Below are 15000 nucleotides of genomic sequence, written 5' to 3' on the forward strand. Positions count from 1 at the left end.
TGGCGGACGAGTTAAACTCTCCTTAACCCAACCATACACCGTCCTCTAAGCCTGGTGTTGGTTTAACCGTTACGGTGACTAGCTTAACATCTTAGGGTCTTGAGTTTGAGTCCCTATTGGGCCGTTAACACAGGGTGGGTTGAGTCAGCCTGGCATCCTTCCGAGTTCGGCAAAATGAGTACCAGCTTCCCGGAAGCAGGGGGGCACTGCATCACCGGTACAGCCGCGTTCTCAGCAATGATGTGTGTGTGTGCGTATGTGTATGTGTGTGTGATGTAATATGCGTGTAATAATATTGTTACGGCTGTGGAAATTCGCAGAGCACCATATAGGTCCTAAGATCAGTTATGCCGATAACTTTGTGTTCAGATAGATTTCCCCACCGTTGTCTAATGGGAATTATTCGTGTCGCCCGGGCTGTGATCTTTGAGTTAGCCGTTTTTATTTTACTATCGTTATTTTGGACCAACCACCAACCATCTTCTCCACCACGCCAACCACCTCCACCATGCCAACCACCAACCGCCTTCACAACAACGACATCTCCTCACGATACCCAACAACACGAACAACATCGCCTCACCTTCATCTCCGAAGCGACGCCATCTTTGCGCCAGCCACGGCGAGTCCAGATCGAACGGCGACGCTGCAAACAAACGCGGTGGTTTCCTTCTCCCTTCAACGTTGGTGATTTCTACCACGTCCGCCCGCCTCCAACCAAATTAACGGGAATCAGATCAGGGGTGTGTAGAGCGACCCTCCGTTCCCCCCAAAAAACGAGCTTTTAAAATTTATTCCGATAAGCAAGATGGTATTTCAAGGCGAACAGGGGCAGGGTGGATTAAATATAGATGTATAAATGTTAGAATCCATGATCGAGGACGCCATCACCATTGTACCCGTACCAGAAGGTTGGGAAACACGGCGATCCAATGTATCTGTTTCTCCGTTTTATTATTATAACCCCACCACTAATTGTAGTCAGTGGGAGCGGCCTGTGCAGGAATTTTTCCGGCAAACAAACTCAGTTGCAAGGTGGTGGCACGGCCGCACCTCAGCGCGGCACAAGGCGTGAGCGGGCCGCTATTAATAGCGCAATGAGCCGCACGGCACGGCGGGGGAAGCGCTCCGGCCCACTGGTTCAAACCACGGGGGCATGGCAGGCGAGGCATGGGGGCGGCAGTACATTACAAATTGAATTGGACGAGGCAAAGGAACGAATTCGGGGGTTGGAAAAGGACTTAGCCAACGCAGACTGGGTTCATGAGGATTATGTGCACACGGAAGCACAACGATTGGCCGATGCAAAGGAACGAATTTTGGAGCTGAATGAGGATTTAGCTAGCACAGTCGAGGAACTACATAGGGAAACGATGCAAGTAGATTGGTTGCGTGGGTTTTTGTTACAAAAGGCGAGCGAACTGAATAAAAGAAAAGAGGAGGAGCAAATTAGTAATTCTCGGGAGAGGAAGAACTTGGAGGAAGAATGGGGAAAAATGCTCGAAAAGAAAAAATGTGAACACGATTTGGAATTGAAACAACTGAAGGAAGGGTTTAACCGAAGGTTGGAACATGAGAGGAGCGAACTGAATGAAAGAATAGAGGAAGAGCGAATTAGTAACTCCCGGAATAGAGAGAACTTGGAAGAAGAATGGGGAAAAATGCTGGAAAAGAAAAAATGTGAACACGATCGGGAATTGGAACTACTGAAGGAAGAGGTAAGATCAGGCAATCAGATAAGGGAGAGCCTGGAACAGGAGATAGAAAGAGGTGAGAAATACCTGGAGCAAAGGAAGGAAGAATTGTTGGAAAAGTCAAGACGTTTCAAAGAACTACAGGGAGAAATGAGTAAAGTAGAGTGGAGTACCCATGAGTTGGAACATGAGAAGGGCGAACTGAACGAAAGAATAGAGGAAGAGCAAATTAGTAACTCCCGGGATAGAGAGAACTTTGCAGAAGAATGTAAAACAAAGCTTAAAGAGGAAAAACGGAAACACGATTTGAAATTGCAACAACTGAAGAAAAATATAAGATCAGGCAATCAGATAAGAGGAAGCTTAGAACAGAAGATAAAAAAGAGAGAAATATCTAAAAAAAAAAAACTAAAGGAATACGGGAAGAAGCGGATAGGAAACAAAAAGAATACAAATTTGAAATTGACCGACGAAAGGAGAGGAGCAAGAGAATGGATGAAATGAGGAAGGAAGAATGTGAAAGACATGTGGAGATGAGAAAGGAATTAGAAGAAAAAGCTTCTGAGTTACAGAAACACCAAAGAAGAGAGAGAGGATTACAAAACGAGCTGAGGATGTTAAGTGAGTAAAGAAAGAGAACGGAGAATGAAATGTTAAGGAACCACACTGTGCAGATCGAGCAGTTCGAAGCAGAAGCAAGATTAAAGAATGAGATGCAAGAAAGAGTATTGAAAGAAACCTTGAGATTGGAGAAGGAAGAACAAGAGAGACAGTGGAGGAAGAAACAAAAAGAAAGACAGGAACAATTGAAGGAGAAAGCAAGGTTGAAGTACGCGGAGATAGTGAAAGAACGTCGAATGAAACGGCAAAAGGAGATCGGCCAATTGAAGGAAACTATGAGATTGGAGAATGAAGAGCATGAGAGACAGTGGAGGAAGAAACAAAAAGGCCAAGAACGACTAAAGGGGAGAGCAAGGTTGAAGTACAGGGAGATCGTGAAAGAACGACGAATGAAACAGGAAAAGGAAATATGCCAATTGAAAGAAACGATGAGATTGGAGAATGAAAAACATGAGAGACGGTGGGGCAGAAAACAAAAACAATTCGAGTTTGAAATTAACCAACTCAAGGAGAGAACAAAGTTGGAGTCCACGGAGATGGAAAAACTCCGGAAAGATAACGAACAACTCAAAAGGCTCAGAGAGGAAGAACAACTCGAATGGAAAAGAAAATGGAGCCAGGAAGTAGAACAGCACAATGATATGGGATGTGTGACATCACCACAGGGAGGAACGTTAGTGGTGCGGACCTTGATTGACATCACTCGTCAGATGAAACAACAATTAGGGCAAACCCTGAAAATGGAGACAGTGGAAATAATAACGGGAGCCTGAGTGACTGAAACGTGTAAGACGAGACACGAGGTGACGACGTCCGAAAAATCAAAAGAGACGATAAGCCAGGAAGAAACGGAAATAATGAACAAGGAAATAAAATGTATAGAGACGCGGGAGATAAAAAAGTAGAGTAGAGACTACACGATAAAGACGGGTGAAAGACGAGCACACACACGTTGTAAAGCTCCAACGAGCAGCACATGTGTTCGCGTGGGGAACCCCTCAAAATGCAAGGCTTGCTTTGGATGTGCAGGGTGACCTCATGGCTGCACGTATGGTTGGAATCCGGCAGAAGGAAAATTCCTGCCGGACGGTGCCGTCCGAGGAGGGACGAGGTGCGTGAACAGCTGCCATGACGTCACGGAAAAAGAGCGCGGGTTGCGAGTTTCCACGCTGGTGTGCGCATCAGAAAAAAAATAAAAAGCAAGCCTCGCTTCGGGTGAACAGGATTCCCTGGGCAAGGGGTGGAAGACCTCCCTGTCCTGGGCACAGGATACAACTAGTTAGGGGGAAGGGTTAGCTTAGCTGGACCGGCTCATGGGGCAGGGATAAGTCCTCATGGAGCCTGTGGAATGGATTAGTTAGAGGGATTTTAGTTCAGATTTAGGATGGGAAATAGGAAATAATATTTGGAGACATGGACAGACTTTGAGTGTGTAGAGGGGACGTAGCTTAAGGCCCAGTCACACCTTGACGTTTTAGCCAGCTTATGCCGATTTTTGGAAAATTTGTGTAAAACGCTGGTAAACGTCAAATTTGTTATGGGTAAGTTTTGATAACATTGAGAGCACGCTGAAAAACACTGCCATACGTCGAAGTACGCTGGCTTTAAACGTTGTACTTTTCGGTTGTCCTCACATTTTCCATGTTTGAGATTTTAAGACTTATGCCAGCGTATGGCTCACACGTTCCGCATAACGCTGGCCATAAGTTGTAGGCACGTTACGCGATCGTTGACACACGTCGACACACGTTACTTGTAAGGTACTCATAAGTCGAAACACGTTAAGGTAATGGTTAGCATCAGTGTTCCAGACTCCCTGTTTTTTTTTGTTTTTTTTCGGTATGACGGTGATGTTGACACCGTGTTATAATTATAATATCATGTTATAATAATCATGTTATATCATGTTATAATATAATATAATATCATGTTATAATAATATAATATCATGTTATTATAATCACCGTTATAATATCATGTAATTAAAAGTCTACCGCTCAACGATTTAAATCATAACCGCACTAGAAATCGAAGTGTCAACTTCACTGTCATTTTGAAGAAAAACAAAAAACAAAAAAAAAACAGGGAGTCTGGAACACTGATGCTAACCATTACCTTGACGTGTTTCGACTTATGAGTACCTTACAAGTAACTTTTGTCGACCTGTGCCAACGTTCGCATATCATGCATACAACTTATTCCCATCGCATGCGGAATGTGTGTCATACGGCAAGTACGTCGTAAAATGTTTAACACGTTTAAAATTACAAGATGTACTCCACTTAATACGACGTATGATAGCGTACTTTAGCATTCTATTCACGTATACCAAACTTACCCATACCGTATTCGACGTGCGCCAGCGTTTTAGATGCATTTTTCAGAGGTCGGCATACGCTGGTAAGATCGCCAAGGTGTGACTGCGATGTTGACACTTTCATTTCTCCGGCGGTTATGATTTAAATCGTTGAGCGGCAGCCTTTTAATAGGCTACGTCACGTCATCGTCGGCGATACGTGCAGCGCGCTATGCATAAGTTAGACTATCGTTGGGCATAGGTTGTGAACGCCGACAACAGGCTCAGCATTCGTTGGTATAAGCTATCTATAAGACAACGAAACGTTCTGTGTCCGTTACTAATATGTTATGCATACGACCAACTCGTTATGAATACCTCCGAATCTTAAAAAAAACATCAAAAGTTCAACGTAAGTCAGCGTTTTACATACATTTTAATATGTTGCCATTGCTGGCTAAAACTTTCAAGGTGTGACTGGGCCTTTAGCGACGTAGTGTGAAAAGGAACGTGCTGTATTGTAAGGGATGACGAGGGAGCACGAGGTAGTGATGGGATTTAGTGAGAGGAATGGCAGTGATCAGCGATGGAGTGAAATGAAGTGGAAATTGTACTTGATGAGTGAGTGAGGCCAGCGAGCCTGTGTGTATGGAGTGAATGTAGAATGCATGGTGCGATGACTGATTGGGGGGAGGAGTGACTCCCACCCAAGGGACCCCGGGGTCAGTGTAAAGTGAGTTAGTGGGTTAGTTAAATTTACAAAATGGAGGTCGTTGTGCTGTTGGTGGGAACGTAGGCTCGAAACCCGTTTGGAGGGGTGCAGGAGCCCTGTTGATGGGCTGGGAGCGTGGCTGTGAAAGGTGAGTATCACTTAGTGGGTACACCGGGTTAGTCGACCGCGGTAGGCCAAGGGTCCATGGGAGGGCCAGGATAGTGTAGTGGGCACGGGTGGGCCTGCATGATGCGGGGCCCGTGGCGCCAAATGCCACAGAGGCAGTGTACTGGGCATGGGCGACCCTCGGAAAGGGACCCCGGGCGCCAACTCACCACTTGGGCATCGAGGGTGAGTCGCCAGGGAGGGCACTCCCCAGTGTTTAGGAAGCTGGAAGGCTCGGAGGCAGTTGCAGGGCCCGGGGGTGCCATAGTTGGAGAATCGGAAGAGGGTAGTTCCTGCCAAGGGAGCCACGCGTCCCAGCCACGAAACCGTGCGAGAGCACGAGGGAAAATTCGAGGGCGAGGCCCAAAATTGTGAGGACACCAACACAGGCGACGGGAATCTTGGTTTGTAGAACCAGCAGTTTAAGCGAGAGGCACTTTTGGAAAGCACCGGGGTAGTTTAAGGTTAATAAATGTTAGGGTAGTTAGGAGATGTACCCCTCCGCACCATCCATCCCTTCGCTCGTTGTGGGCCGCTGGACTCACCATGGTGAAGTTAGATCGCTGAAATCTGAGGAGGCCATTCTGAGGCTTAATTGGGCCTCGACACAGGACACTAGCTCTCCCTTATTCCCCTCCAGGAAGGGAACGTAGGGGTTGGGAGTAGACTAGGTGACAGGATAGGTTAGCTGGACAGAGACGATAAAGGGGGTTTGGGAGATGAATTTATAGGGGAAATAAAAATAAAATAAAACTAGAACGGGCACTCAGTAGAGCGCATACCTTCGCCAACGCGACATTTGCCCCCCCCCCCAGAAACCATTGATTGTGAGGGAATTTAATCCCATACCACATCTGCCATCTCATATATGTTATGATGGCTTAAAAACATTAAATTTCCTGCTGTTGACACTGATTCACGTACATTGTACAATTTCTGTATGAACTCCCTGACCTTTTTGGGTGTCGGTGTCAAGTCAATGTGATGACAATTGCTCACATTATAAGAAATCAAATATTACACATCACAGGATAGGGAATTGAATTCTCAACATTTTGAATCTACTTACATGCAAATTGTATAAGAATTGACCGCGTTATGATAATAAAGGTCATTGACCCCCCTGACCTTTGACCCAAACCACTAACAAAGGTAATGACGTCATTGTCATATCGTATATCACAAGATTGGGCATTGAATTCACAACATTTTGGCATTGGTTGCATGCAAATTGGATAAAAATCGACCGTACTATTGCAAAATGACGATTTTGACCTTTTCATGACCTCGACCTTGACCTTTGTACTCTTAATTTTGTAATTGGTATTCGAGTGTGGGGAACAGAACAGTCAACATTTTGGTGTTGGTTTCATGCAAATCGGATAAGAATTGATCGTGTTATGACTAAAACCGCACATTTTGCAATATCCTGACCCCCCCCCCTGACCTTTGACTCCCAACCACTAATAAGGGTTATTACGTCATTGTGTCATGTCACATATCACAAGATGGGGCATTGAATTCTGAACATTTTGGCATTAGTTGCATGCAAATTGGATACAAATTGACCATGCTATGGTAAAAAGACGATTTTGACCTTTTCATGACCTTGACCTTAGACCCGATCGCTCCCAAAATCAAATCAAATGATCCTCAGATAATCACCAATCATCCCACCAAATTTGCTGTGATTCATTTCAATACTTTTGGAGTTATACGAATAACAAACAAACAAACACACATATTCACAAATAAATAAATAAATACACAGCGATCAAAACATAACCTTTGCAACAAAGTTTGAGAAGGTAACAAAAAAAAAAAAGTTGGGGCTAAATTTGGATTTTTTCAAACTAAGGGGGTGGGTATAGACAGGCAAAGGCGATAGGTTGGGAGGGAGACAGTAGGGTAGGTCCGAGCCTGCCTTCCGAGTGGCCAGCACCACCGCACTCCCTCCACACACCTGCAGGACAAGACAAGAGGCCGGTCAGCTTCACCTGCCGGCCTGTTTTGCTACAAGGCCTGTGCCGGTCAGCTTCACCACCGGCCCGTTTTGCTACAACGGCCTTGTCTTGCCTTGCCATGCCTTGTCTGCCTGCCTTTGCCTTGACCCCATGCCTGCTTGCCCTTCCTTGCATTTGCCCCATTCATCCATCACCATGTGCGCCAGGATCATCGCGCGTTCTGCAGGGACTGCCCTGTGGGCAGCCGCATCACGGACTGCATTGGCGGCCCGTGCACCGTGTTGTCCATCCATCCATCTACACCACGGGGCTGCATTGAGCAGCCCGTGCACCGCTCATTTGTGTTTTTCGGCATCCATCCATCCATCAATCAGTTCATTTGCTTGCGGCAGTGCCCATTCAGCGTTCTACAGGGACTGTCTTGTAGGCAGCCGCACACGGAGACTGCATTTGTGCAGCCCGTGCACCGTTTGTGTTCACTGCGCTCATTCAAGGGGGAGGCCTAGGACTGCATTGGTGCAGCCGGCCACATTCCCTGTCACTTGCATGTGTTTCATGAGCCAGAGACTGCGTGTGAGCAGCCTGGCTCCCTGCTTCTTTTCCCGCAGAGCCCATCAGTCCTGGGCCATGGTGTCGTATAAAATTATAAGGTTAAGGTTTAAGTTAAGGGTAAAATTGTAAATGAGTTTCTTTCCCCTGCATGTGTGTCATAGCGCCGGCAATTTATTTAAGTCGTCTGCGTGAGTGGGTTTGTTCAGTTAGTTACTCAGCCCGCAGGTTATTTATTTTTGGGACACGAATACACTAAATGTCGCACTCAGGGATCCGAAGGTAAAACGTACGAGGGGAAACTTACACATGAAGGCACACGAAAATTCGACGACTCGGGACGAGTCTGTGAAAAGGGGAGGGGGAAGTGCGGCTGTGGAAATTCGCAGAGCACCATATAGGTCCTTAGATCAGTTATGCCGATAACTTTGTGTTCAGATAGATTTCCCCACCGTTGTCTAATGGGAATTATTCGTGTCGCCCGGGCTGTGATCTTTGAGTGAGCCTTTTTTATTTTACTATCGTTATTTTGGACCAACCACCACGCCAACCACCAACCACCTTCTCCACCACGCCAACCACCAACCACCTTCTCCACAACGCCAACCACCTTCTCCACCACGACAACCACCAACCACGATCTCCACCACGCCAACCACCAACCACCTTCTCCAAACACCAACCGCCTTCACAACAATGACATCTCCTCACCATCTCCCAAACCACATCTCCCCCGATACCCAACAACACGAACAACATCGCCTCACCTTCATCTCCGAAGCGACGCCATCTTTGCGCCAGCCACGGCGAGTCCGGATCGAACTGCATTGCTGCAAACAAACGCGGTGGTTTCCTTCTCCCTTCAGCGTTGGTGATTTCTACCACGTCCGCTCGCTCCAAGCTTCGCCACAGAATTCGGATCAAAAGAGAGAAAGGGGCAGAGCCAGTGGGGGTCGAAGGTCGGAGAGCGGAGGTCAAAATCGCGTCTCTCGGGCCCTATAAAAGGCCAAGCAGAACGCCAAGCGCAGTCAGTCGGTGGAGTGTCAGTCTGGAGAGGTCGAGGAGCCGCGTGGAAGTCTGAAGCCTGAAGCCTGCAGTAGCTGGAGAAGCTGAGGAGAACGGAGGAGGCACGAACGGGGAGTGCGGCTAAGCTTGCTGTGCCGCGCGGAACGTGTACGAGCTGGAGAGAGCTCGCCCGCCAGCGCCAGACGGTCCGAGGTGATCGGGCTTCGGGACAGTCTGAGCATCGCTGAGGAACGGACGGGTTCTTACAGAGCATCAACTCGAAGAGAGCAAAGACCCGTTCGTTCCTCTCAGGCGTTGCCGGCTGGGGCCCGAGTCACCAGGCCGCGGCCGAGCCGCGGTTGCGCTGGCTGCCGTGGGGAGGGAGCGTCGTGGGTCACCCCAGCGAGGAAGGTAACCTGCGCGGCCTCACGGAGCCTCTGCAGTCTACACGGCTCCGTGCAATAAAGACCCGAAGAGGTCCAGTCTGCCCCTTGTCTGTCCTGGGGCTTTTCTTTGCTTTTGAGTGAATGTTGTGGTGCCATGTCCGCAAGTCGAACTGTATACGTGGCTGTACATAATAAATACACGGTATTAGCTCTTTCCTTTGCATTGTGTTTGGCTGTATAATTGCATGTGTGTGTTTTTTATTGATTCCATACCTGCATGACTGTATACGTGTGGGAAATAATAAATGTGCTTGTTTAAATGTCACCTGTTCGTCGCGTCATTTTCCCTAAATTGAGCTGCCGCCTTGCTCTCGGAATGTAGTGGGCTTTTAAATAGCCGATAATAGAATCGGCTCCAACGAGGCCTGGCGATAATACACCGCTTGGTTATCCCAGAACAGAATGAACTGCTGAAGTGGTTCGTGTCCAAGCAGGCCTTTGTTGAGGTACGGTCTCTCGGTAGTCTGCCCGCGCGAATAATTAGGTATATCGACAATTCGGCTATTGACCCTGTCGCACGCGGGTAGAATATTGACGAGGCTGGGGTGTGCTTGGAGCACACCCGTGACTGGTTTTCTGGTTTTCGGCGTTGTTCAGGAAAGTCGCGACTGAATTGTCCATCCGGTGGGCGTACGGCCGCAATTCGGCTAAAAGCGGCTGTCCGCACGCCGGCGGGCGGAGAATTTGTAACAATATGTAATATATGTATATAATACACTGATTCTTCACCGTTGAGAGAACGGGCCAAAATGATATCCGGCACGATATCTCAACAAGTTGTGGACGGATTCGGACGAAACTTGGTGGATGGTTTGGGCAAGTTACAAGACCAAGCGGATTCGATCTTGGTTCAGGTCCTAATGCAGATCTGGCCTAATCAGTGGGATACAAAACGTAAACTGTTCAGCCTGGCGGAGGTACGTGCTCTACCGAGTACCGTTGTAATTTCAACATGATTTTGTTGTTTGGGGTTTTCTCATTGTTTGCCTCAAATTAATTATTTGTTTATATTTTATTAAAGTGTTGTTATTGGTTCCCTTCTGTGGTACAATTTATGCCTGGTGTGGGCTTCATGGTTAGGGTGCTTGGCTTGGGATCCTAGGATCCTGAGTTCAAATCCTGCTTGGCTGTTGAATTAATACCAGGTGGGGTTGACTCTGCCTGTCTTCCTTCCGAGGTCGGCAAAATGAGTGCCAGCATGCTGGTATCCTGTGTCGGAGTGGCGACCCGTCCAGGATTGTGCCCAATAGCCAAGGAGACTGGTTAGGCAGCACCGACACTCTGCACAGAGTATGTTCCCAATGGATTGATGGGTGACGGTGGTACAATTTGAGAGCGGGTTAACACTTGACCTGATCAGCTGTCTTTAGTTCACGTATTTAAAAGTGTTTGCAAACTCCCAGCGAGAGACCGCTTACAGTTGATTCAATGTCACACTCCATCTGTGTCTGTGTCCACATCTGCAAGCTGATCAATTTTGCTACGCTGTCCTTGGGTGGCCCACATAAAGTGATGGAAGAGGTTTTGCTTCATTGTCAGTGTGGCTTTTGTTTTTGATGAGGATGTGTAGAGCAGTTAGTAGAGAAAGTTATGGGACACTGCATCAAGGTTTCATGATTTGTTTTTGTTTTTTTGGACCTTGGAAAAGCGTACGACTCACCAGGCCCTTTGGTTGAGGCTACAGTGATGTGGTAAAACTGATTTGATCCATGCAGGGTGGAAAATAAAGACTGAAGTCACAGTTGATGGGAACGCATCACAAGGATTTGAAGTTGAGAACGGTTTGCACCAGGGCACGACGGTTGACCCCAACACTGTTAACCTTTATGTCAATGTGTCGATTGACTGCTGGAGGAAACGCTGCAAACCCTTCACAGCGGATCTATTGTACAAATGTCATGTTGTATTAGTGGGTGTATGGACTGGAAGGCCTGGAACACTGACAGATGGAATTTGTGTTTGCTGCCCGTGCAGATGCAGTGGGTACGACCGGATAGAGCTCCACATATACTTGAGGTAACATCGTAGTGGGTGTAAATGATGAGCATGCCAAAAAACAAGGTGCTGGTGAAATGTCAGGATTAGAAGGATGCGCAGCCGATATGTCAGAGGGATGCTGTCAAAGCAGCGACCGACTTCGGATACCTCTGGGCAATTATTGCATCACGATGAGGTATCACAAAGGATGTAGAATACAGGATTGCCTGTTCATACCAAATATTTTGTAGCCTTAGTCAGACCAATTCAGAGACGGCAATCTTTCCTTGAAGACAAAAAGACGATTCGATGGTGCTGTAGTGCTTAGTGTGCTGTTTTCTGGGGTTGAGATTTCAACCAACAAGAGGGGTATCTCCAGGAATATTGAGGCTGTTAGCAACAGGTGCTTACTGGCATATTGAGTTTCACTCAGGCTCTAAAGTGAACATGGCATAATGGTGGTGTACAAGTCAGGAGACAGTTTGGGATGGAGGAGTTACTACTATTCCAGCCAGAACACTTCACTGGCTAGGTCATATTTCTCTTATAGAAGACAACCGCATCATGAATAATCTCTTGTCTGGACTGCTTGCACAGTATTGCGCTGCACATGGAACGAAGCTGAGATGGAAAGACAAAGTAAAATGAGACCTGAAGAAGTTCATTATTGGTGGAGGAAGCTGGATCCATATATATCTCAGGAAAGGGGTTCTTGGAAAACGAAATCCAAAGAGAGATGAGACCCCTGTATACCAAGAGGAGAGTGGTGATGGACCGAGCGAAATACAGTGCTGCTATACTTGCTGTTGCCAGGCAAGCACCGACGGCGGATGCTCTTGCCAATTTCGCATGTGATACATGCCAGAGGCCTTCAGAAGAAGGCAAGATATTTTAACGGATAAACGTTTGAAAGCACGTCAATGTGGTGGGGAGCATCCTCGAAGATAAATCAAGCAACCAACTTGTTCAAGCTACTACCTGGTGGCAGAAAGGCATCGTCCATTGGATGGTTTTCTTTCGTGTGTGTGTGTGTGTGTGTGTGTGTGTGTGTGTGTGTGTGTGTGTGTGTGTGTGTGTGTGTGTGTGTGTGTGTGTGTGTGTGTGTGTGTGTGTGTGTGTGTGTGTGTGTGTGTGTGTGTGTGTTTTGCTTTGTTTGCTTAAAGCAGGTTTTGTTTCTTCTGCAGATCCTGTTGTGGTTGTGAAGGTGGAACCTGAACCTACAGACGGTTCTCCCTCACAAAGTAAGAAACCAAAATGACATTGTACAAGTCAAAGATCACGATACTGAATTGTGTGGTGGCTTGTTTTTTGAGTTGAAATGATACCATATTGCTCGATCTTCAACTTTGAATGGTTATTTGCTGCCTGAGGTTCACAACATTTTCCATAATTTCAGGACTTCCAAAGTCAACTTTGAGTAATGTGTTCAGGATAACAAAGAGAGCGCATCATGTCAAGGTTTAAAAGGAAACTGGGAGTGGACATGTCGAGCCAAACGGAACTTGAAACAAGGAATGGTGCAATGTTATGCCTGCTATCAATTTTGGTAGTGATGCTGTTAACATCAGGGTGTAAACTGTTCCTTGTCCAAGCAAGAAGGAGCAATTTAATTTGAAATTTAATAAATGGCTCTTAATTAATCTCCGAGCAAGTTGCCTTTTTGTCACAGAACCTTAAATGCCACATTGTGTTGTTACAGATGCTTACAGGAAGCTGGAGGTGAAGCCTGAACTTTTTGAGGGTTGTTCTTCACAAGGCAAGTCCAGAACTGCAATTCCCCCCCAAAAAATAATGAGTTTCTGAGGAGATGTTATAAAGATCTATTAACCCTTTGAACCCTGAGCTCCATGGACTTTCGGCTCCCCTACCAGGCCCGTCGCTAGGAGGGGCATTTGGGTGCAATGAACCCCCATGGCGCATCTGGTGCCCACCCCCCCCCACTTGTACGCCACCCATTTATGCCCTGTTGCACCCTATGAACAACTTAGTGTTTAAGGACGAGCAACCACTGTGAACTCTTTGCGACGTTGCTGTTTAAGAGTTGACCTGTGTGAACTAAAACCCTTATTCTAGATGTTCAACGTGGTGAATAATAAGGCCTTCTTGGATAAACTGTTCTTTAATAATATCCTTCTTTGAATAACAATCAAGATAAGTGTGCGCTTGCCAGCACATCTCCAAAAGCAATTGGCAAGACAATACATTCCAAGCCCACAAGATAAAAGATAATAACGAAAGCACCAACACCAGCAGCCAAGAAGACAGACAGCCGCAAGACCTCGTGGCGAATGTCGATGCTGTGGGTGGTTATATATATTTATATATATTTATTTATATATATATATATATATATATATATATATATATATATATATATATATATATATATATATATATATATATATAGATATATATATATATATATATCATCTTCTTCCGGCTGCTCCCGTTAGGGGTCACCACAGCGGATCATCCATATGATCCGCATAGTGATTTGGCACATGTTTTACACCGGATGCCCTTCCTGACGCTACCCTGGTCGCCTCTTATGACACAGGGATATGGTACACCTATTTTAACCGGGGTATACACCGGCCCAGTATACTGGTACTCATTTCGCCGACCTCAGAAGGATGACAGGCTGAGTCAACCCCCTGGTGTATTAATTCAGTGGCCCAACGGGGCTTGAACTCAGGACCTCTTGGGTCCCAAGCCACTGCCCTTACCACTGCGCCAACACCAGGCTATATATATATATATATATAGCCTGGTGTTGGCGCAGTGGTAAGGGCAGTGGCTTATTAAGTACTCATCAGAAGTACTACATCAGAAGTACTCATTTCGCCGACCTCAGAAGGATGACAGGCTGAGTGAACCCCCTGGTGTATTAATTCAGTGGCTCAACGGGGATTGAACTCAGGACCTTTTGGATCCCAAGCCGCTGCCCTAACCACTGCGCCAACACTAGGATATATATATATATATATATATATATATATATATATATATATATATATATGTATATATATGTATATATATGTATATATATGTATATATATATGTATATATATGTATATATGTATATATATATATATATATATATATATATATATATATATATATATATATATATATATATATATATATATATATATATATAGATATATCGTGGATCATTTAGTTTTAAGGAATAGACAATCAGCCTCTTCGATATGGAGGCTATATTAAGCAGGTTACCTGATTGGTTGTAAGTAAAGTATAAATGTAATATAGTCATAATATGATAATATGAATAAGGAAAAGACGTAAATTTACATAATTAAAATGAAGTGCACCGCGTGACCTTCACAACCCTCCATCTTACAGAAGTAATTTTCTAATAAAAATTAAAAATATGTTTGTTTGCAATCGTGCTTACATTTGAAATTCTGCAGATAAAACCTGTTTTTGTTGCATGCATCATCTATCTATAATTCCGTGTGTGTGTGTGTGTGTGTGTGTGTGTGTGTGTGTGTGTGTGTGTGTGTGTGTGTGTGTGTGTGTGTGTGTGTGTGTGTGTGTGTGTGTGTGT

At 45.7% G+C, this 15000-nt stretch overlaps 1 protein-coding gene across 2 annotated transcripts in view; it reads left to right on the forward strand.

Moving 5' to 3' along the window:
* Window positions 1–15000, forward strand: part of LOC147010053 (uncharacterized) — a 301523-nt gene that overhangs the window by 250521 nt on the left and 36002 nt on the right. For both annotated transcript variants that reach the window (XM_085863072.1, XM_085863074.1), the window contains 2 exons: window positions 12614–12670; window positions 13129–13185. In XM_085863072.1, the coding sequence (XP_085719198.1) occupies window positions 12614–12670; window positions 13129–13185 (114 nt within the window). The remainder of the gene's footprint in view (window positions 1–12613; window positions 12671–13128; window positions 13186–15000) is intronic.

The sequence above is a fragment of the Eptatretus burgeri genome, chromosome 17, assembly GCF_056783735.1.
Source record: "Eptatretus burgeri isolate ZD-2024b chromosome 17, Ebu_testis_v1, whole genome shotgun sequence".
Taxonomy (NCBI): domain Eukaryota; kingdom Metazoa; phylum Chordata; class Myxini; order Myxiniformes; family Myxinidae; genus Eptatretus; species Eptatretus burgeri.